This window comes from Cannabis sativa, chromosome 3 (assembly GCF_029168945.1).
Source record: "Cannabis sativa cultivar Pink pepper isolate KNU-18-1 chromosome 3, ASM2916894v1, whole genome shotgun sequence".
Taxonomy (NCBI): Eukaryota; Viridiplantae; Streptophyta; class Magnoliopsida; order Rosales; family Cannabaceae; genus Cannabis; species Cannabis sativa.
In genome coordinates this window covers 68537688-68560917 of record NC_083603.1, presented here as the reverse complement: position 1 = coordinate 68560917, position 23230 = coordinate 68537688, and the positions used below count along the sequence as shown (strand labels likewise).

Sequence of the window (23230 nt, the reverse complement as noted above, 5' to 3'; positions counted from 1 at the left end):
TCAAGATAAATCCAAATAAGAGACTGACTATGTCAAATACAACGAGAAGAAGCCCGTTAAATTTTCTATGGTTTACAAATTTCGAAAATTCATGAAAAAATATTTTTAATAATTTTTTAATTGGATAACTATCATTAAATCAATAATAATTGTTGAAAAAGTCAAAGAATTAATCAAAAAAACATAAAAAAAAAAACCAGAAATTAAATTTTAAGCAAGCTAGAAAAAAGAAACGTCAAAAAATAATGTCTGACGATGTCTCACATGCCCACACGCGCTGCTGCCAAGAGTGGGCATCGCTGGGGAGAGGTTAACTTCAACCTCTAGCAAATTCTGAAGCGGGTTACGTGACCTGATTTGTACCTAACAGGTCGGGATGAAATTTTGGCCAAAAATTAGACAAAAACAATGGAAAATTGAGGAATTTTGCTCAAGATCCAATTTCGAAGAGACTTATGGTATCAATTTTGTGTAAAACACTTAAACTGAAGGTAGATCTAATTTGTGTAATTCAAAATTTTCAAAGAGAAAGTTTATTATGATACCTATAAATTTTTCCACTGAATCGGTAATTAAAATATTAAGGAACATTATTAAACAATTAGAAATCATTTAAGCACAATTAATTTTAGTTTATATAATCAATAAAATTACAAAATTACAAAATTAATTTCATAATTTAATCACATAAAACTTTAATCTTTAAGCTTAAAATTCTCACAAATTACTTAACAATATATATATAAAGAAATTCATGAGGAATAAAATCTCTAAAGTTTTAAGATTAAAAAAATGAATAAATTTAACATATAATAATTACAAAATTAACATGTAATTAAAGATATTAATTTATAAGTCTTAAATCATATACAATAATTGCTTTGATACCACATACTAGAAATTCAATAAAATCTAAAATACAAATATGTATATAATTTAGAACACAATAATAATAATAATTAATTATTAGGTATCCGTACTTGATTGATCTATATCAATTACTGTAATTTGATAGTGCAATACTATCAACTACGTTTTTCTCCCTAGATCTTTAAATTAAAAGCAGTTTTATTTATCTGATTATCAAAAAGTATACAATTATGATGAAACAATATGTATTTAAAAAATTAGGAAAAAGATTTAGTTACATAACTCTAGTTGCATTGGATCTGCTCATCAAATACACTTCAGTTAATTAGAAAAATTAACATTTATGCTTTAACTTAGTAAACTAGTTAACTATTGATCAATAATAATATAGGTTAACACATAACTATTTAATCATTCCAAATTTTAATAAAATGATAAAAATTAATAAATAAGCTCAAATAATAAATGTAACTTTAATTTAATATTCAGTATGAAACTCATTGGTGTTAGGTTTGGATTTTAAAGAAAATAAACCATTCTCAAATGTGCAATATTTTTTAGTGATCGACCAAGTCATAGGCCTGACTGTTGAGCTTTTGCAGTCTAAGTCTATGTATTATAATAATAATAAGTTTCTTTTTTAAATAAATAAATAAAACTCTAACGTGTGTTCTAATTTTCAACAGGGGCACATATCATATGTAATAATAAAAACTCTATAGTATTGTAATGTTTCAAAGAAAATGACATAAATATATCATATATAGTATCCAACAAACCATTAGATACAACCCTGTAAATATACACACAACCCTTTATAAAGATAGATATAAAGTGTTTCAACATCATTGTTTACTCAAATACAAAATATCTCCATCATATTGTTTTCTTCGGTCTTCTGTTTGAAATGACCAAAGCTAAAACCATGGTTTCCAGCAAGTGTACAAGCTCGCTGTTAGCAGCTTTGTTGTTAGTTTTCATGTTTTCTCATCCTGCAGGTTAGTAAAGAAAACTAGCTAGTGATATTGCAGTAGTGAAATACTTATTTTAAAGTAATTATTTGATTTTTGCCTCTGAATGTTTTTGCTTAAACATGGGCTTATATATTGTTTAGCTGCATACGATCCTTTGGATCCAAATGGCAACATTACAATTAAGTGGGATGTTATGTCTTGGACTCCTGATGGCTATGTGGTTAGTACTTTAACTAAGTAATTACCATTCCATTTCCATGTTATAGCTTATTATTCGATTCCCAAATTTTATTTGATAATAAATAAAAATTTCAGGCAGTGGTAACAATGACCAACTTCCAAATGTACCGGCACATAATGAGTCCAGGGTGGAGCATGGGGTGGGTTTGGACCAAGAAAGAAGTGATATGGTCAATGGTTGGGGCCCAAGCTACAGAGCAAGGAGACTGTTCCAAGTTCAAAGATGGGAATATGCCTCACTGTTGTAAGACTAATCCAACAGTAGTTGATTTGCTTCCTGGTGTCCCTTACAACCAGCAAATTGCCAATTGTTGTAAAGGGGGTGTTGTGGCCTCTTGGGGCCAAGACCCTTCTGCTGCTGTCTCTTCTTTTCAAGTCAGTGTGGGCCGTTCTGGCACTTCCAACAAGACTGTTAAACTACCCAAGAACTTTACTTTAATGGGCCCTGGGCCTGGATACACTTGCAGCCAGGCTAAGATTGTTACCCCTACTCCTTTCATCTCACCCGATGGTCGTAGGAAAACTCAGGCTTTGAGTAAGTTTCTTTCTTTCTAAACAAAATAAATTAAAATTTCCAAAGTTTGATTGAATCCTACAAAATAAAATTGTGGAAATTGAACACTTTATTTGTTTTTATACAATATGCAAATACTTGTTTTTTGTTCAACAAAATTATTTTATAGGATGAAAGTCAAATAGCCCGAAAAAAAAAAGTATTAGATAGTTGGTTACTAAAATAATTTTTTCATCTTCTTTTTAACTTTTTTGCTGAATTATTCCCACTAAATAATTTTTAAAAATCATAAAAATAAAAATTCACCAATAAAAATTAGTTATTGTTAGTCACATAACATAATATTACAAAATTGCATCATTATTAAACTTTTGATGACTACATACGTTGAAATAGTAGTTTTTATAATAAATGATGCCGCATAGAAAAAATCATATTTATGGTTTGTTTTGGAAAAGCTTACAATAATATAGTTTTCTTAAAAATATATATAAATATATATTATGAGAAATAAAAAAAAAATATATATATATATATTAAAAGATATTGGAAACATATTGAGTTACTCTAATGGCTAAGGAGAATGAAAATGTATGATATTGATTCTCATTAAAATTGTTTTTAAATTTTGGAAGAGACAAATTGTACCTACACAAATTAAGGAGAAAATAAAAAAAAAAATAAAAAAAAAAAAAATTCTTCGCTATTTTTATAAAGAGTACATTTTTCTTTTCTACACACACATCATTTTAATTTTATTTTTATTAATTAAAAATATAAATATAAATATATCCTTCAAAAATTTATAAATAAAAAATAATTACATGTTCTAACAATGATAATTCAGTCAAATTAGAGCATTCTGATTACTTTTGTAAACAACAGAAAATGATTCGAATTTCTTTTCCAAACAATTTAGTAACAATATAATCAAATTTTGTTTTCAATCATTTTATAATTTAAACCGATTTATTTTTTTTATTCATTATTTCGATTTCAATTACAATTTAGTAAATATACCCTACCACAAGAGTAACTAGTTCATCTTTATATGTTTCAGCTTAAAAATCTATTGGGGGCATAATTGTGTATATAACAATTTTAGGAGTGGTGTTTTAATTGGCACACACATGAGTAATTTCTTTTATTTTATTTTTTTTTTTTGGGTAATTTGGTTTGTAGCTAATACACACGCTCCTCCATCCAATTCTCATTAAAAAAAAATTAATCTTCATCCCCGTGCATTCTTTATTGGGGATGGGGTGTGGAATCTCTAATAAGGTTGGGATGGGGCAGCGGCCACAGCCTAATGTGAAAATAAAATATATTTCAAAAATTTAAATTTATAAAAATATTAAATTGCATAATTAAAATATTACACATTATTTATTATTTAATATATTAATTATTTTTAATACACACTTAAAAACTTATAAAAAAGATACTAATATATATAAAAAAAAAATACAAACATAAATTATAAAATATTAAATATTAAATGGATCTTGTCAAGACGGGAGTGTCATCTCCGTCCCTAATCTTGTTTAACATTCGAAAATAAAAAAATGATCCTCGTTTCCGCCCTATTTCTCATTTAGACGGAAAATGGGACGGTCCCGCAAGCCATCCACACGGAGAAATTGTACACACAATAAATTTTTACAGGAAAATTGTAATGAAATTATATATTCTGGTTTTTGGTATAGAATAAACAAACCAAACACATCTAACAAAGCATATTGGTACGCTCCCAAAGAAGGTGCTTTTAACAGTGTTTTATTTCTTGTGTTCTTTTGTAGTGACTTGGAATGTTACATGTTCTTACTCACAGCTACTGTCTTCAAAGTACCCAAAATGCTGTGTCTCCTTGTCATCATTCTATAACTCAACCATCACTCCTTGTCCAACTTGCGCTTGTGGTTGTCAAAATAAGAACAAATGCGTTGAGTAAGCCCTCTTCTCCATTCAAATATTCAAATAGTTTGATTTGAACTTAATTTAATGACATATTACACTGCTGTAATAATGTGATTGGAAAACTTGCAGAAGTGATTCGAAACTGTCAAGTGTTGTGGGATTACATACACCTAGAAAAGACAATGCCCCATTGCTTCAGTGCACACAACACATGTGCCCAATTAGAGTGCATTGGCATGTGAAAATTAACTACAAGCAGTACTGGCGTGCCAAGATTGCCATCACAAATTTCGATTATAGGTATAACTATACACAGTGGACCCTTGTTGCTCAGCACCCTAATCTCAACAATGTCACCCAAGTTTTCAGCTTCAACTACAAGCCAATTGTGCCCTTCCAATCCAAGAGTGAGTCATATATCTTTTTCTGTTTTCATAATATTTTAATTACTATCATTGAAATAGTACAATAAATCTTCAATAGTGAAATATATATATATATATATAGCAAAATGTACTATTTTGGAATTGTAACATGTTTTTGGTTTTAATTTGATTTTTCAGATGATAGTGGTCTGTTTTATGGGATGAAATTCTTCAATGATGTCTTAATGGAAGCTGGGCCAAATGGGAATGTTCAGACAGAGATAATAATGGAGAAAGATTTAGAGACATTCACATTTAGAGAAGGTTGGGCGTTCCCTCGAAAGATCTATTTCAATGGAGATGAGTGCATGATGCCTCCACCTGATTCCTACCCACGAATGCCCAACTCTGCCCATTCATTTCTACCAAACCTGTCTCTCTTTTGGGTTTTGCTTACTCTACTGTTTTTTTGATCATGTAGTTATATATTATCGGAATGAGATGAATGTAAGATTGCGCTTCATTGGGATGAAAACATAGAAATTTAAATTAGAATAGAAATAAGAATATTAATGGAATGAAATAAAATTTTTAAAATGTATAAAAAAAATTGATAAAAGAATTATTAAATTTTTTCTTTTCTAATATTGAAATAGTCTTTTCTTCTATTTCAAAATGGAATAATTATTCTACTAAAATAGTGGAAAGACTATAATATTCTAATGCTTTAAAATACAACTAATCAAAAAAATGAGATGAAATTTGTTTCCTTTCTATTCTATTCTATTTCATTATCTCTAACTAAACGTTACCTAACTAAAGTGACGTTTGGTTGAGAGTGGAATGAAAATATAGAAATATGAATAGAATGAAAATAGGAATAGAATTAAATTAAATTTAAAATGAATAAAAAAAAATTGATGAAAAAGTTATTAAATTTTTTCTCATGTTGTATTGGAATAGTTTTTTCTTCTATTTTAAAATAGAATAGTCATTTCACCAAAACAGTGAAAAGACTATTCATGTAATTGGAATCAGAATAATCAATGGGAGAAATGTATCGGTTAAAAATAAAAAATAATCAGAAATAATATTTTATTATGCTGTTTACTAACCTGTCCGGAAAAAAATTAGAATCATATTATTTTGTTTACATAATTAGAAAGGTAATTAGAATGCTTTAATTTAACAAAATTGTTATTATCAGAACATGTAATTATTTTTTGTTTATAGATTTTTAAAGGCCATATTTGTTTTTTTTTATTTTTAATTAATAAAATTAAAATTAAAATAAATTAAGTTAGGAAAGAAAAAGATATTCGAGGGAGAACTTTTTTCTTTATTTTCTCTCTAATTTGTGTGGGTCTCACTACTTTCTTCCTTTTCAAAATTTAATAAACAATTGTAGGAGAATGATGTCATACCTTTAAACCTCATTTCCATTAAGTAAATATGTCATAATATTCAACTAAATAAAGTAATGGAATATTATTTTCTTTCCATTATATTCTATCTCTTTACCTCCAAGTAAATACTATGTAATTTGGCAAGTAAAATTTCATGAGAATGTGTATAGTGAAAAACCCAATTAGTAGACAAATTTTAATGTTGTTGGTATATTCTTTTAAAGGAAAGTAAGGAATGAAATATGTTATAATGATCATCATCATCCTTACAACATTAAAAGTGAAGAGTGCCGAATGTGTAGAGATTATTACATTATTGTGGATGATAAGTAACATGTTTCTAGTAAATTAAAATATTTTCCATGACTAAGAATTACATCGAATTTCACTTCCCTTTCCGATGGTTTGGCTACGCGAGAGCATTTAGTACTATTTCTATTTCCCTACAACAACTTTTTGGCTTTTTCTCACGCAACAGCTGTCAAGTTCAATGCTCAATATGAGATGTTTGTGTCATTTTGCTTTTGTGAGACTTGAGAATTGTAAGAAGAGAAAAAAGAGAAAGACTGAAACTTTTATTGAATGAATGAATTGAATGATTACAGAATGCTTAGAATTTATAGACTAAACTAAGTCCATTACATTAATTAACAGAGTAAATAAGAGTTTAACTATTAACTGACAACAAAAAACTAAACTATTTATGAGAAAATTAAAATTAAAATGCAAAATCAAATCAATTAAAATTTAATCATCAAACAGTTTATAATAACAAGAAAAACAAATGCAAAACAGTAATCGAAGAAAACAAAGATGAACATGATTAAAAATCAAAAACGATCAAAGCAATAAACAACAAAATCAACACAAAATTGTAGTTCAAGTCTAATAGATTTATGTGATCTATAGCTCTATTCGAGTTCTAGAACATCACAAAATCTTCTTTATTGATTGAGCAAGAACAGGTACAATATAGTCGAGAAAGACCTCTATTGGATTCTCTTAAAGTGTTTCAAATCTCACACTCTTATCGAATAATCTTCTTCATCTACAAATATTCTTCATACATAACCCAAACTCAATCTCTCTCTTTTCTTTGTACCTCTCTCTCTACCTCTCAATCTCTTTCTTTCTCAAACTTAAAGACTCCTCTTGAAACTCATCAATCCAGCGTATTGAAATGATAAGTGTTGGTGGTATTTATAGTCTCGAGATCAAGATTCTAAGATAGTAGATGCAACCGTTAAGTTGTTAAGTTAGTTACGACTTAACAAACTTAACAAACGCTTTGTAACAAAATCTCCACGCCAATACAAGAAGAGGTGCTTTCGGAAGAGACACACACTTTCTGGACAACGGACAGAATTGAATGCTGAAGGGGCTTCTAGATATGAAAGACGCAGCTGGAGATGACTATCTAGAACACCCTTCTAGGAGGAACAACTAGCCAACTGAAACTCCTTTTCAGAGGAAGGTTGGCTCTCTAGAAGACTACACTCGTAGTGGACACGATAGTTATCCATGAACATTCATTTGAATGGCAACTATCATTCTACGAGACTTCTTTTGAATGGACAAGTTAGTTATCCGGGAACATACTTCTGAGAAACAACTAACATTCCATTACTGGGACAGTCTTATGGAGATTTTTTATTTAGAGGAACTACACCACAAACCCCACCTAGTTAATTCAAATTAAAAAATATTGACAGCGATGAAGAAAGAACGCATCTATCATAGTTAGTGTTCCAAAAATCTCCGTTTACTAATTTCTGAGATTGATCAAGTCCAAGCAAATGCTTGAACGTGTTTACTGTTAAGACCTTAGTCCCAACATCATCAGAATTATCTTCCGTTTTGACCTTCTCTACATCAACCAGTCCTTCTTCAATCTTCTCCCTAATCCAGTTGAGTCTTATGTCTATATGTTTACTCTTTTCATTGATAGATGACTGGCTATCTGAGTACACAATCACTCCACCTTTTAATTGCTTCAATTCAATTAAAAATCCCTGATATCGTAGCGCTTCCTTTAATTGGGCCTTCCAGCATATACAGTTTTGGTTTGTCAAGAAAACGTAGGAAATGGTTAATCTACCAATATCTCTATTTGAGGCATAGTCAGCATTCACAAACCCTTTTAACACCAATTCTCCTTTTGCTTTTTCATAGGTCAGACCAAAATTCCAAGTGCCCTTTAAGTATATCAATAACTATTCGAGGGCCTTCCACTGTTCAATGTTAGGATTGGACATGAACTAGCTTAGGATGCTTATAGTGTGAGCTATGTCCAGTCTAGTGCTCACCATCATATACATTAAACATCTTAAGACCATAGCATATATAGGGTACATCCTTCATTTCCTCTTTCTCCTTTGAACTGTTTGAACACTCTTCCATTAAAAAAAAACAAACTTTCCCCCTAACAGATTAGGGTTGAGCATCGGTCAGTTTGGTCGGTTTTTTCCTATATAAAAATCCAAAAATCAGTTTTCGGTCTGGATTGGTGCAATCTGAAAACCGACCGACCAATCCAGAACCTATCTTAAAATCGACAACCGCCCAAACCGAACTTTTTAAAAAAAAAAAATGATCCAACTTATTCTATAAATACATTATTCTACATTTTACAATTACAAACATACAAATTAATTTTTCAAAAACTAATTATCTTATTCTTTTAACTTTAATATTAATAAAAAAAAATAATATATTATTTTTATATATTATTAGTAACTATAATACATGCAAAAAAAAATTTAATAAATTAATATGTATATATGTATAACGGTCGGTTTCGGTTTTTTCGGTCTATTTATTACCCAAAAAGAATTTACCGTTCAATGGCGGTTTTAACCGTTACCAGTTTTTTCAGTTTTCGGTTTGGTCGATTTCGGTTCCAACAGTGTTAGATAGGTCAGTTTAAACGGTTTTTTTCGATTTTTTGGATTTATGCTCCCCCTTATAACAGATTATATGAACTCTTTGCATCTTCCATGTTGAAATTCTGAATAACTTTCTTGATGTATCTGGACTGTTTCAAGCCGATGGTCCCTTCCTTCCAGTTCCTTGAAATTTCAATACCAAGTATATTTTGAACTGGTCTAAGCTACTTCATCTTAAATTCTCTTTTAAGTTTGTCTTTGATACTTTTGATCACGGATTTATCTTTTCTCATGATGAGCATATCATCCACATAGAACAATTAAAACATAGGTGTAGATTGCTCCAAATTCTTAAAATATAAGCAGCAATTGTATGTTGATTGTTTGAACCCAATTTGTTGCATATAAGTATCAAATCTTTTATTCTATTATCTTAGGGACTATTTCAAACCATATAAGGACTTGTTAAGCTTGCACACTAATTCAACTCCTTTCCATTCCTCCTAAAACCCAAGTGGTTGCTTCTTGTAGATTTCTTCATCCAAGAATCCATTCAGATAGGCAGTTTTAATATCAAGTTGTTCAACTTTAAACTCCATTTGAGCTGCCAAGGACAACATTAATCTTATCATTTTGTACTTTACCACAGGTGAGAAGATTTCAGTCTTGTTGATTCCTTCCACATGAGTAAAACCCTTAGCCACTTACCTGGCTTTGAACAGCACTAGTTCATTCTCATTGATTGCATCTTTTACTTTGAGAATTGATTTGCACTCCACAATCTATTTGTTCTTCAGCTTTGGTACAACAACACAATTCTTGTTCTTCTGGAGTGAGCTCATCTCCTCATACATGGCCTGGAGCCATTTTGACTTATTTTCACACAAAAATGCTTTTTCATAGCTTATGGCTCTTCAATTTCAGTATGTTGTGCTACTACCATTGCAAATGCTATTAAGTCTACTTTCGCAAATCTTGTTGGTGGGTGAGTCTCTCTTCTAGTTCTATCCCGTGCCAACTGATAACCTTCCAGACCTATCAATCTGAATCCTTCCAGAACCTCTATTTGGTCTTCATTATCTTCCAACTCAGCATCAGCTTTAGTCTGCGCATTTTCTTCTAGTTCCACAATAGCTTCCATCTGTGAACCTTCTTCTAAATGTTCCGTTCCATATTTCATTTCCATGTGTGTAGTGTTTTTATTTCCTATTTTTCCTGTATCACATGGAGACACACTACCTTTCTTGGATGTCAAGTGAGGATATTCCAACTCGTTAAAAACAATATTTCTAGCAATCACAACCTTTGGTCTACCCTTTTTGGATACGTAAATTCTATACCCCTTGTTACCTAAGGCATAACCTAGGAAAGTTCACTTAATAGATATAGGTTCCAGGTTGTCAATAGATTGGTGTACATATGTTGCACACCCAAAGTTTCTTAAATGTGTTAGGTTTAGGGTTCAATTGTACCACATTTAATAAGGGGTTTTTAAGCCTATAACTCGGTTTGGGATTCTATTAATAAGGTAGGTTGTAGTTGCTAAGGCTTCCCCCAAAAATGATTTCTATAATCCTGAGCTTAACAGCAAAGATCTAACTAAGTTCAATTGGATTCGGTTCATCCTTTCAGTAACACTATTTTGCTCTGGGGTCTTCACTACGGTTCTATGCCTAGTGATCCCATACCCTCGACACAACATGTAACACCCTACTAGTTTCAGCGTGTTACAGTGCTTTTCATAATTACTATGCAACCTTTGCTAATCAAAAGGTTTATCAAAAGTGATAAAATTTAAACTTTAATAAACATGTACTGTATTACATTTTCCAAATTTGAGATCCCATATCTACATTTTTCAACTGTACATAATTAAAAGATGTCACACGACGACTATAAAATTGTGAGCCCTAGCTGTCCTGGAGATCCAATACTCCAGGTGGAACTGACTCGATATGTACAATCTTCATTCAGCTCCAAACTCACTGTCGTTCAACAACAGCTCTGCCTATACCTGCACATAACATAGCATCTGTGAGTCAACAAACTCATTAAGAAAATCATAAAACATAAACATATAACCGACCTGCGGTTAAGCACCCATACACCTATCAACAAGTCATAAACCATGTCCAACATATATCATTGAGTCTCAAACATTCTTGACCATAGTACAATCAACCATAATACCACATGTACTCACTACTCTAGTCGTACTAGTGTTGGTAGCATCAATCCATACAATAAGTACAACTAGCCATAATACCACATGCACTCACTACTCTGGCGTACTAGTGTTGGTAGCACTAGTTCATGCTTTTGAAAGTATAACCAACTATAATACCACATTCACTTAGTACTTTGGCGTACTAGTTTTGGTATAATTGGTTCATACTTTCTGAATTTCCAGACAAATATATTCACGATATCACATGCACCAATGTTTCATAGTTTCTGAATTGCCAAACACAACTAGCCATAATACCACATGCACTCAATACTCTGGCCTACTACTGTTGGTAGCACTAGTTCATGCTTTCGAAAGTATAACCAACTATAATACCACATTCATTTAGTACTTTGGCGTAATAGTGTTGGTATCATTGGTTCATACTTTCTGAATTGTCAAACACATATATTCACGATATCAAGATGCAATCATATATACACCAACTATCGTTCTAACGGATATGTCATGCATTTGGCAAACATAAACATAAACATGTACACATGCAAGTGTGCCAAACTAGTCTTACCTCAATTTTTATTTTAGGTATACAGGTCAACCTAAGTAGAAATAATTGCTGGTAATCGAAGGCCTTAAGTCAAAATTTAAGAAAAACCAATAAGTGTTTCCCTAACACTTTCAGGACTTAAATTTAAAACTAAAGTTTCCCTATCGAAAGATATCATGGAAATACCCTAAGTATTGAGAAAACACTCATTTGGAGTCCCGAGAAAAGTCTCAAAAAAGATGATCCGCTTTAAAAACAGGCCCTACATTCTACCTAAATCGGACGGTCTAAACTCCACTGCCTAATTTTAAAACTTACATAACTCATTCAATTCTAAGCCAAATCTAACCAAATTTTGTAAGGTATCTAAAAATATCATAATTAACATTTTTCATGAAGTAATCTCAATCGAATTCTCAATAGAAATCAAAATAAATGACATCCTAAAACTGCCTAAACCGGGTGACCCGAAACTTCTCTGTCTGAGTTTGAAAATCCCATAACTCATCCAATTCTAAGCTAAACCTTACAAAATTTTGCAAAGCACCTATAATGAACATTTTTTATGAACACACCTTAACCCAATTCGTAACAGAATTCAAGTTATCACAACCAAGTCAAGTTTGAACTCAAACTTGCATAACTTTTGCTACAACCATCCAAATCAGTTCAAACACTTCTAAATAGTCTTAAATAACCTTAAGAAGTTTTTCTTAACCTTTATGAAGTTATACTACAAACATCCACTGAAAATTAACAAAAATCCTAGAAAACCAATAAATTTCAAGTTAGGTTTTACTTTAGAAGTTTGGAGAAGCTAGGGGTTGAACTCCTTGATCAAATTCAGGAAGAAATATGCTTGAAAATGGTAGAAACGTTTTTTTTTAGCCCTGGTTCAGAAGCCACAATGGAGAGAGAGAAGGAGAAGCTGATTTGGTATTTTTTTTTACTTTCCTTTTGCTTTCGACATTGGTTTTTGTTTTTGGTTCCTTTTAACTTTGTTTTTCCTTTTTGTTTGCTTCCTAAGCAGCTAGTCATCCTCAAAAGGATGAGCCATAGACACCTATCTCTTCCAAAAGAGTGACTAATCACCTATGGCAAAAAGACTAAAATACTTTTACTTCCCTGCTAAGTTATCTCGTAACCCTAGGATAAAATTGTCCAATTCCATTATTTTGTTAAATCTCGGTATTCTAAAATATCTAATGATATTGTCCCATAAAATACTTGATACAAATTTATATCCATGTGACTAAAATTATCATCTGACCCATTTTCACTGTTATCGGGCATAAAAATGTGAAAATATAAAAATTCACATATAGCATGCATATCACTCCTATAATTCAATTAAATCTCTAAGATTCAGAAATAATAATCATAACACATATTTTCAAGAAAATAGGGTCTATAAAGCATAAAATGCATAAATAATCACATAGTCAGATTAACTAGTGCTAAGTGTCCCACTAATCCCATGTCTAAGTTTAATGGTCATTACAATTATCCCACTGTTAAAAGGATTTTATCCCCGAAATCTAACCTGAATAACTCTGGATATTGAATCCTCATTTTAGACTCTAACTCCCAGGTGGCCTCTTCAACCTTGTTGTTCTTCCAGAGTACCTTGACTAAGGATATAGTCTTTTTACATAGAACTTTGTCCTTCCTTTCGAGAATCTGAACTGGTTGTTCCTCGTAGGATAGATCTAGTGGCAATTTGGTTTAATGCCAAGATTCATCATGATCTGACAATTACAACCGATGATGCTACCATATGCACTGATGGTATAGAAGGCTCTCCGAGCCGAAGGTGCAGTACAGTTTTTGCATGAGCCCTAAGGGACTTAGTGTTTTAATGGAGTCACTACTCCTCCTCCTTCTAGTTTGGGTAGGAGTAGTAGTGATTCAGTTTTTGATTCGAAGAGGAAGATCCTTTCACAACGAGCAGTTCTAGATAGAACAAGAGGTTACGGGAACTAAGGTCAGAGTGGTGGTTGTCAAGTTAGGTTTACGTACCCAGAATGTCCTTGTTGTAATAAACATCACCTGGGATAATGAAACAAGAATTCATGCTTCCAGTGTGATAAGATGGGACACTTTAAGAGGGAGTGCCCTCAGATGAAGAGGGAAGAGCAAAAGAAGGAGTTCATATCCAGTCCTGCTCGGGTATTACTTTTCCTATGTTAGCCAAACATTAAGTGAATCTGATATTGATTTTCCTACGTTAGCCATTAACGACTTGTCCTCAAAGTGAGAAGATAAGTTTCTCTTGAATAAGATACACTTTCTAAAGGTGATTCTTCTCTCTCTGCCACAGACCAGCGAGTGGATGGTGAAGTTACATTACATCCTCTATGTACCTGAATTGTTGACCTCCATCTGTCCTCACAGTGCCCACCGTCCTCCATCCCGTCATCAGTGGCTGGGAGTCGTAATCGTCCAGTCGCAGTCCTAGACCATGCTTCGTGCGATTAGAAGAAGCAAATATGAAAAGCTTACTTGGATCCCACGTGACCCATGTGTGACCAAAAATAAACCTTGGGCTTTTTCTTTTGCTTAATGGGCCATCAAGGGTTAGGTCAAAATAATTGGGCCTCATATCAATGAAGAGAGAATTGAGCTCAGCTGCCTCATTAACGATTGAGGCACATCAATAATGTTGAACGCCATTAGGAAGCTTAAGAAGACAACGTGACTTCTCTTGTCTGGGCATCAAGGATCGTCGAAGCGACTTCTCAAGCAAGATGGTTATCTCCTTTAGCGCTGGTCGATGTCGTAGTTGACCTAGCCACGAATCATGAATCTCTTTGGTGTCTGACGACGTAACCATTATCTTTTGAAGCTTCAGTGGAGGTTCGACCATTGGTTCAACCTCTTTCTTCCTTAGCTCTGGTCGGCAATGCATCCCCCATGAGCTTGATGATGGTGGTCGACCACGCTGCTCTTCCACCATTGAGCAGTGTCGTGTCTCACCCATCCAACTAAGAACCTCCAACCAACATAAATCGAGTAAGACAAAAAAGTTACCGGTGTTAGTGTCCTCCAGTGGAACGTCGATCATCTTTTCTAGCTCCGGTGAGCTGCGGTTTGACTTTGATGGCGTATCTCAAAGAGCCATCCTATGGTGCTTGACTAGAAGTGTTCTCAAGATGCTTCTCAAATCTAAAACCTCGGATGCTTCACCCTTATCGGCTTCGTCTCGTTGTTCATCCTCCTCGATGGTAGTCACTACTGTTGTTACTTGTGGAAGCAGCATCTTCAAACAACCTTATGCTGACACCATCGAGTTAACCTCAGTCGCCATTAGAGTGTCGTTGGTGTTTCATGCCTCTCTAGATTTTTGTATCCGATCGATCATTAGGTCTAACCATTTCACGATGGGACCAATTGTAGCCTCACGAGCTAATTTCATCATCTCCAATTAGTTTGGAGCTTGCTGAAACTCCGATCGAATTTTCGTCACACCTCGCCCCAAAGAATCGACGTGCTTTGATACCATTTGATAGGAATTTCCTATAATTTCAGTGTAAACAGTAGCAAAATAGAGATAATAGAGCTGATATATTGATATTGGAATGAAAAGGGAACAAGTTTGTCAGGTATTCGAGAGACCCAACTCTCTCCCAAGAGCTAATGCTCACTTTAACAAAATAATTCTCTACCTTTTTACCTTTCCTACTCACTTATATATATAGCAATAATTCCTCCCATTACAATTACCCAATTGTTGGGTTTTATGCCCTAAATAAAACTCATTTCAATATAATCAGATTTACTTATTAATATAGATCAGAAATAACATTTAATGTTGCATGGTTCACATGATTTATTTCATGATTATATGTACATAATGTATAAATTCATCTGAAACCCTTTTCACATACTTGATCCTGTTTATTGTGCCGTCAACACATTGGAAAGTAAACATGACTATGTGAATAAAGTTTCCTAGATTTATCAGACACAGGATTTTACTGATATGATAATCTACAACAGAGTTTACTTGTATTTGGAGAAATACTATGTTCTTTCCAGAACATTGGTTAAAGTAAAGCTCAGGTTGGATGCATGGAGTATGCATCGGAAGGGACCGATATTGAACTTTGACTTAGATTTAATTAAACTTACCGTAAAATCTATTCAAGTCAATATCGCCAAGTTGATCCTAGATCAAATGATCTTAATCCTGTTATGATTAGGCTCAATCTTGAAAGGCTATTCGTGTTCCTTGAATTGTTAGTTAAACCTACTTTTAGGTCAGGGTGATACATACTTTTTGGGAACACAGTAGTGCAATTGAGTGGGAGCGCTAGCATAAACATGGAATCTATAGCTTCTATCTGGCGAATAGTAAGCAAAGGATGATCACCTTCGAGCTTGACCAAACGAAAATAAATGGTGGAGATCTCATTTCACATAAGCTGAAATATCATTTATACGGGGTCAAGTGTTTTAAGGATAAAATACATAGTAGGGTGTTACGGTAATTTAATCCCTTTACTGTGTAGATCATTCATATAGAGGATCATTGATCACATTAGGATTATAACAATGGATAACTAATGATGTGTCTGTATGGTGGAACATATAGAGCATTCTATATACTAAGAGTGCAATTCTAAGTTCTATGCGTGGATTCAACGAAGAATTAATAAGTTAGTGAATTTTAGTGCTAAATTCTTGATCTACTTATTGGAAGCTCGGTTATATAGACCCATGGTCCCCCCACTAGTTGAGATAATATTGCTTGTAAGACTCATGTAATTGGTTTTGATTAATCAATTATAATTCTCAAATTAGACTATGTCTATTTGTGAATTTTTCACTAAGTAAGGGCGAAATTGTAAAGAAAGAGTTTATAGGGGCATATTTGTTAATTATGATACTTTGTATGGTTCAATTAATAAATATGATAAATGACAATATTATTTAATAATTATTTATAGTTATTAAATAGTTAGAATTGGCATTTAAATGGTTGAATTAGGAAATTGGCATTTTTGAGAAAATCAGATACAAAAGGTGTTAAAATTGCAAAATTGCAAAAAGCAAGGCCCAATCCATTAAAGGTATGGCCGGCCACCTATGTAGGTATTTTAAGTTGATTTTTTCATTATTTTAATGCCATATAATTCAAACCTAACCCTAGTGGAATGCTATAAATAGATAGTGAAGGCTTCAGGAAAAACACTTTTTCTGATTCAGAAAACCTGAGCTTTCTCTCTCCCTATCTTTAGCTGCCACTTCTTCTTTCTCTTCCCTCTTGATAATTTCGAAATTCTTAGTGTATGAGTAGTGCCCACACACATCAAGTGATACCTCAATCATAGTGAGGAAGATCGTGAAGAAAGATCATCAGCAAAGGAGTTTCAGCATCAAAGATTCAGAGAAAGAGATCCAGGTTCAGATATTGATAATGCTCGCTACGTAAAGGAATCAAGGGCTAGATATCTGAACGGAAGGAGTCATTTAATTCCGCTGCACCCAATGTAAGGTTTCCTAAACTTTATATGTGTTTAATTTATCGTTTTAGAAAGTTCTTATTTAGGATGTTAATAAACATACTTGTGAGTAGATCTAAGATCCTGGTAAAATAATTTCCAACACCAATTACCCTCTTTATTTACTATCCTAAGGCCTAACAACATGTTGAGAAGTGTAATAGTACATGCGTTTGTGTTTGTACATATTTTTAGTCTAGTCTTGTTAAATTGCAGATCCAGAACCATAGCATTCTTAAAAATATGATTTTAATTTGAAATTTATGTGTCTGAATGCTTAGGTTGTTTATTTACTTTGAATGTTGATAGTCTATGTAAATGTTCATTAGAATTTGTGGATTTTGAAACATGTTTAGGTACACAAAATCTAATTTTTGTGTTGGTTAGGTGATTCATCTTTTAAGCATAATTATCTTCTTCTTTTTTCTTTTTAATTTTAATGAAGTAATCCTTTTGAATTTGTTTTTACTTTATAATTTTCTTTTCTCAAGAGTACATTGAAAAGTAAGAACTTTTCCTTGATGTTGTAAAAAAATTTTGTTGTAGCTTTGTGGGAGTTGTTAAGTGTATATTTTTAGATTGTTTTTACAGGTATAAATAGTGTTCTTATTGATTGAATAAGTACGATTTTCATATTACTTCTGGTGGCATGACAAGTTTGGTTGCTCTTTTTACTTAAGTTGGTATTCTTTAAGAATGATTGGAACTCACCTTAATTGAACAAGTAACTTTCTGACAATATTGATAAAGTCATGTGTTATTTAATCTTTTTAGGTAAAATATAATGATGAGGTTACTAGTAAACTCTCAAAGAATGGAGCTACTTCAAGGAGTGAAGATGAGATTTTCTCTTCTGTTTTAGGTTCAGAAAAGCTTTCTCATTTACAACGATTTGGCTCAACTCGGAAGGCAGCCAAGAAACAAGAGATGCAGAAAATGAAAGAAGAAATGAAGTCTAAAATGGATGAAAAATTAAGTAAAATAAAAGCACATTATGAAGCCAAATGTGATGCTTTGCAAGCGAAATGCGAGGCAATGCAACTAATGTTTGAAAAATTTATGAGAGAAATGAATAGTTCTCGATCGCAATCACACAATGACTCACCAAATTCTTTATTTGAGGAGGATGATTTTGCAGACTTGGCCTATACTTGATGGGTTTAGTCTCCATACTTGATGATTTTTTGTTTATATTTTTCTATAACTTTTCTTATCTTCTTTTCCTTTATAATGATTAATTTAATTAGTGTTTTGCTTCTCTTATATATCTTGAATGTGGCTTATATCTATTATTACTTAAATTTCTGCTCATTTTATTATCTATGCTATCATAAGGATCAATTTGGTGTGAGTTGTTTAGGGACAAGCAATGGTGATGTTACATAAAGGGCAATGGGATTGGAACAACAAGCATTGAAGGATGGAGGTCGGTGAAAAACATTATGTTTTAATGATTTGGTTGTTTAGTTTGATTTGATATTACTTTGTTTTTAGGTTGAATTTCAATAATTTTTTATTGTGACTAAAGAAATATTAGCTACAATCTTTTGTTGTGGCTAAAGAAATATTAGTCATAATTATTTTGTGACTAAGTAAATATTAATGACAATAAATGTTTTTACCAAAGATAAATAATTTGTGGCTAAAGGGTGTCTGTGACTAATTGTTGTGACATTTAGTCACAAAGATTAGTTGTGACTAAAAGTAACTTTTAGTAACAATATTATTTTTATTGTGACTAAAATTTTTAACCACAGACTTTTTAGCCACAATGCCGTCACAAGAAAAAATTGTAACTAAAACTTTTGGTCATGACATTTTTCACTTTTAGCCACAACTTACTAAAAGCTAAGGCTGTGGAGGATTGCGATTGAGCAGAATTGATTCAAGATCATGTGCACGAATTGGTGGAAGGACTTGAGAACGCCAAACGAAATAATTGTTGCGATCCAAGCGCAAGGGAGGGAGAAACATTGTCGTGGGAACACCGAAGTTGTGAATTTGATCACCAGCTCCTAAGGACGCCATTGGAGAACCATGGGACTTCTGATACAAATTTGAGAATTGTAAGAAGAGAAAAGAAAAAGGAAAATTCTCTGAAATTTTTATTAAATGAATGAATTGAATGATTACATAAGGCTAAGTATCTATAGACTAAGCTATGTCGATTACATCAATTAACAGAATATAGAAGAGCTTAACTATTAACTAACATAAAGAACAAACTACTTGCCGAAACCAGTTGGCACTAACTAATTCTTAATAACAGTGATGAATATTAATTCTACAATTTTTATTCATTCTTTTTTCTAACAACTAAGTTATTTATTCTTAACTATATAGAAATACAGTATCATGTTACGGACGATAAAAGTCAGTAGTTTATGAAAACTTATTATTTTACATCACACAGAGCTGTCTTCCTTGATAATACATTGTATAAAGAAACAAAATCAGAGAGCAGTCATGAAGAACTGAGATAAATATTTAAATATATTTATTTAATTAGTATTGAGCTTAAACAACTGTGGTAAGTAAAGAAGAAAAACTTGAATTTGAAGCAGTGATTCCTTAGGTGACATGAGAATCAGCAGTCAACATCCATATATTATCACCATAAAGGTACTGATTATTGAGCCTAATCGTATCACTCTCTTGTCTTTTTAACTTTTTAATATTTCACAATCCAACTGTGTCTTCAGATGCAGACACATAAACTGAACAAAGTGAATTTGAGAAAGGTATGCATAATGCATGATGATTATGATAGTGATGATATTTGTGTTTTGTGTGATTGGAGAAACAAAAAAAATATTGAGATATATCATGAATATTGGAGATAGAGAGTGCGTGAGAGAGGGAAAAAGAGAAAGAAAGCATCAGATAAGATGAAATATCACATACAATAGTAGTACCTGAAAAATCAGTAGGTGAGACATCTTAAAGAGGCAATTCACTATCAAATGCAGCCTCTTCTCCTCCTCTTCCTTCTATGCCCGCCTTTAAAACACCCTCATGCAGGTCCAGCATATAGCATTAGCAGGCTACTTACTTGTCTCCTATCCTCTCAACTTCCATCCCGGCCACCTTGTGATCCTGCAAATTCAACACCATGTTTCACAAAAACAATGCCAAATCAATTCAGAGAATTATGCAGCAAATCCATTCATTTTCAGAGCTCAAGTTCATCTTTTTGGTTGTTTTATGTTCCATGACAATATCACCTGCAGGTAAAGTCTAATAAAATACATATATAAAGGTTATTACTGTATTAGGAGGTGTTCTTATTTCATTACCGGTACATATATAGTTGTAGGAACACAATATAAATTTTTATGAAATTCTAAATAATTTACAATTTTTTGAAAAAAAGAGAGAGAAATATTCGTTTCATATAAAAGTATGATTTAAACAGTAACGTGCGTTAAAATCTTGATTTGGACATCCTTAGATTGTTTAAAAATTTTGAAAAATATGTATAAAATCTCAAAAAACTATATTGTACACTGTTACTTGGAAAGCGAGCCTCTAAAAACAATCACTGTCGAATAATATTTCTATATAATATTGTACGCTTAATTGTTTGATTTTCATGTTCTTATTATTTGATTTCTAATTTTGTTTTTACTACATAATTTCAGCCGCATATGATCCGCTAGATCCAAATGGAAATGTTTCAATCAGATGGGATGTCATGTCTTGGACAACAGATGGTTATGTGGTAAGATATTAACGTTTTAGCTTATTACTACTTAACTCAAGAGTCAATTTTTCTAGATATGGGGAAGCATCAAATAATTATTATAAAATCTTTTCTTTTTTTTTTAACTAAATGACACAAGGCTTCCGTAACTATAAACAATCTTCAATTGTTTCGGCACTTCATGAGCCCCGGCTGGACTCTGGGTTGGACATGGGCAAAGAAGGAAATAATTTGGTCTATGTTGGGAGCTCAGGCCACAGAGCAGGGAGACTGTTCCAAATTCAAAATAGCCATTCCACACAGCTGCAAGAGAAACCCCTCAGTAGTTGATTTGCTCCCTGATGCTCCTTTCAACCAACAATTCACCAACTGCTGCAAGGGTGGTGTGTTGGCCTCCTGGGGCCAGGACCCAACGGCTGCAGTGGCAGCATTTCAAATCTCAGTTGGGCTCTCTGGCAGGTCCAATAAGACAGTGAAGCTGCCGAAAAATTTCACTTTGCTTGGTCCTGGACCAGGTTACACTTGTGGCCCTGCTAAGTTTGTGCCGTCCTCACACTTCCTCTCGGCTGATGGAAGGCGGAAAGCTCAAGCTCTTAGTAAGAATCTAACTCTTTCTCCTTGTGTCATTCAGCTAATAAATGCATACTGTTTATCTCGAATAGATCCCTTGTTACTCTCACAATGTAACATGTTATTGATGTGAACTTAATAGTAGTGCTCATTTCCATGTTTGCTTTTGTTTGCAGTGACTTGGAATGTGACTTGCACCTACTCAAAGTTTCTTGCTTCAAAGAACCCAAGCTGTTGTGTTTCTTTCTCATCTTTCTACAGCACAAAAATTGTTCCTTGCCCCGCTTGTGCCTGTGGTTGCCAGAGCAACAACACTTGCATCATGTAACCCCCTACTTATTTTATCCAGGCACCTATTTATACAACAAATTTGAGTAATCATGAATGACATGACATTATTCTAGCAAGTGAACACAAATTGAGGGATCCAACAGAAACATTACATGTGATCATAATTGACATTCCTACATTTATTTCCATAGATAATTGGTTGGCCCTATCATATGATTTTTGTGGTCCTAATGTTAATACGTGAACCTAGATTTGATGCAATTCGGTTCGTAGACTAACTAGCTTGTTTGAACAGGAGCAACTCAACACTATTACAGAAGCCAGGAATCAACACACCAAGGAAAGACAATACCCCATTGTTACAATGCACAAAACATATGTGCCCTGTTAGGGTGCATTGGCATCTGAAGCTGAACTACGAGTCATATTGGAGGGTGAAGATTGCAATAACAAATTTCAACTTCAGAAGGAACTACAGTCAGTGGACACTAGTTGTTCAGCATCCAAATCTCAACAATGTAACCCAAGTGTTTAGCTTTAACTACAAGTCTCTTCTTCCTTATCAAGCTATCAGTGAGTGCCTAACATAAGAGACAGAATATGCATCCTAATATGAATAATTTATACTGATAATAATGAAGAAAAAAAGCAACCCATATACATGAATTGGGGGGAAAGTCACCATTTAGACTACTAACAGTAACATTTTAATGGTATGTGCAGACGACACTGGGATGTTTTACGGGATGAAGTTCTTTAATGACTACTTAATGGAAGCTGGACCTTATGGAAATGTTCAATCTGAGATGCTCCTGCAGAAAGACAAGTCTGAATTCACACTCAAGCAGGGATGGGGATTTCCCCGGCGAGTTTACTTCAACGGGGAGGAATGCATGCTACCCCCACCTGATCAATACCCATTTCTACCAAACTCTGCATGTTTATATTCTTTTGGAATTTTGAAAGTTGCAGCTTCTGCACTTTTGATACTTCGGTGGATATGGTGATCAATTTTTCCCAGAAACAGAACAACGTTTTTATCTACCAGTGACAAGATATGAGAGGTTATTATGCATCGTATTATACTAGCAGTAGAAGCACAATCTACTTTGGGATGCTTCAATTAATTAGCTGTAGAAAATACAATAACTAGTACTACAATTTATCTGAATTCATATTGATCTGTCAACATTCAACAATGTCATCATCGGTATGAAACTCTGTTACCTTCAAATTTTTCTCAAGTTCGGCCATTT

At 33.0% G+C, this 23230-nt stretch overlaps 2 protein-coding genes across 2 annotated transcripts; both read left to right on the top strand.

Annotated features, from left to right (window-relative positions):
* Positions 1 to 1620: 1620 nt before the first annotated feature.
* Positions 1621 to 5415, top strand: LOC115708981 (COBRA-like protein 4). Its single transcript, XM_030636999.2, has 6 exons — positions 1621 to 1868; positions 1985 to 2064; positions 2160 to 2619; positions 4398 to 4545; positions 4645 to 4922; positions 5079 to 5415. The coding sequence occupies exons 1-6, from the start codon at positions 1778 to 1780 to the stop codon at positions 5351 to 5353; spliced, it is 1332 nt and encodes a 443-aa protein (XP_030492859.2). The 5' UTR covers positions 1621 to 1777; the 3' UTR covers positions 5354 to 5415.
* A 14994-nt stretch (positions 5416 to 20409) lies between these two features.
* Positions 20410 to 23218, top strand: LOC115695851 (COBRA-like protein 4). The gene is made up of 6 exons (XM_030622941.2): positions 20410 to 20640; positions 21052 to 21131; positions 21253 to 21709; positions 21860 to 22007; positions 22270 to 22547; positions 22698 to 23218. The coding sequence occupies exons 1-6, from the start codon at positions 20523 to 20525 to the stop codon at positions 22979 to 22981; spliced, it is 1365 nt and encodes a 454-aa protein (XP_030478801.1). The 5' UTR covers positions 20410 to 20522; the 3' UTR covers positions 22982 to 23218.
* The last annotated feature ends 12 nt before the right edge of the window (positions 23219 to 23230 follow it).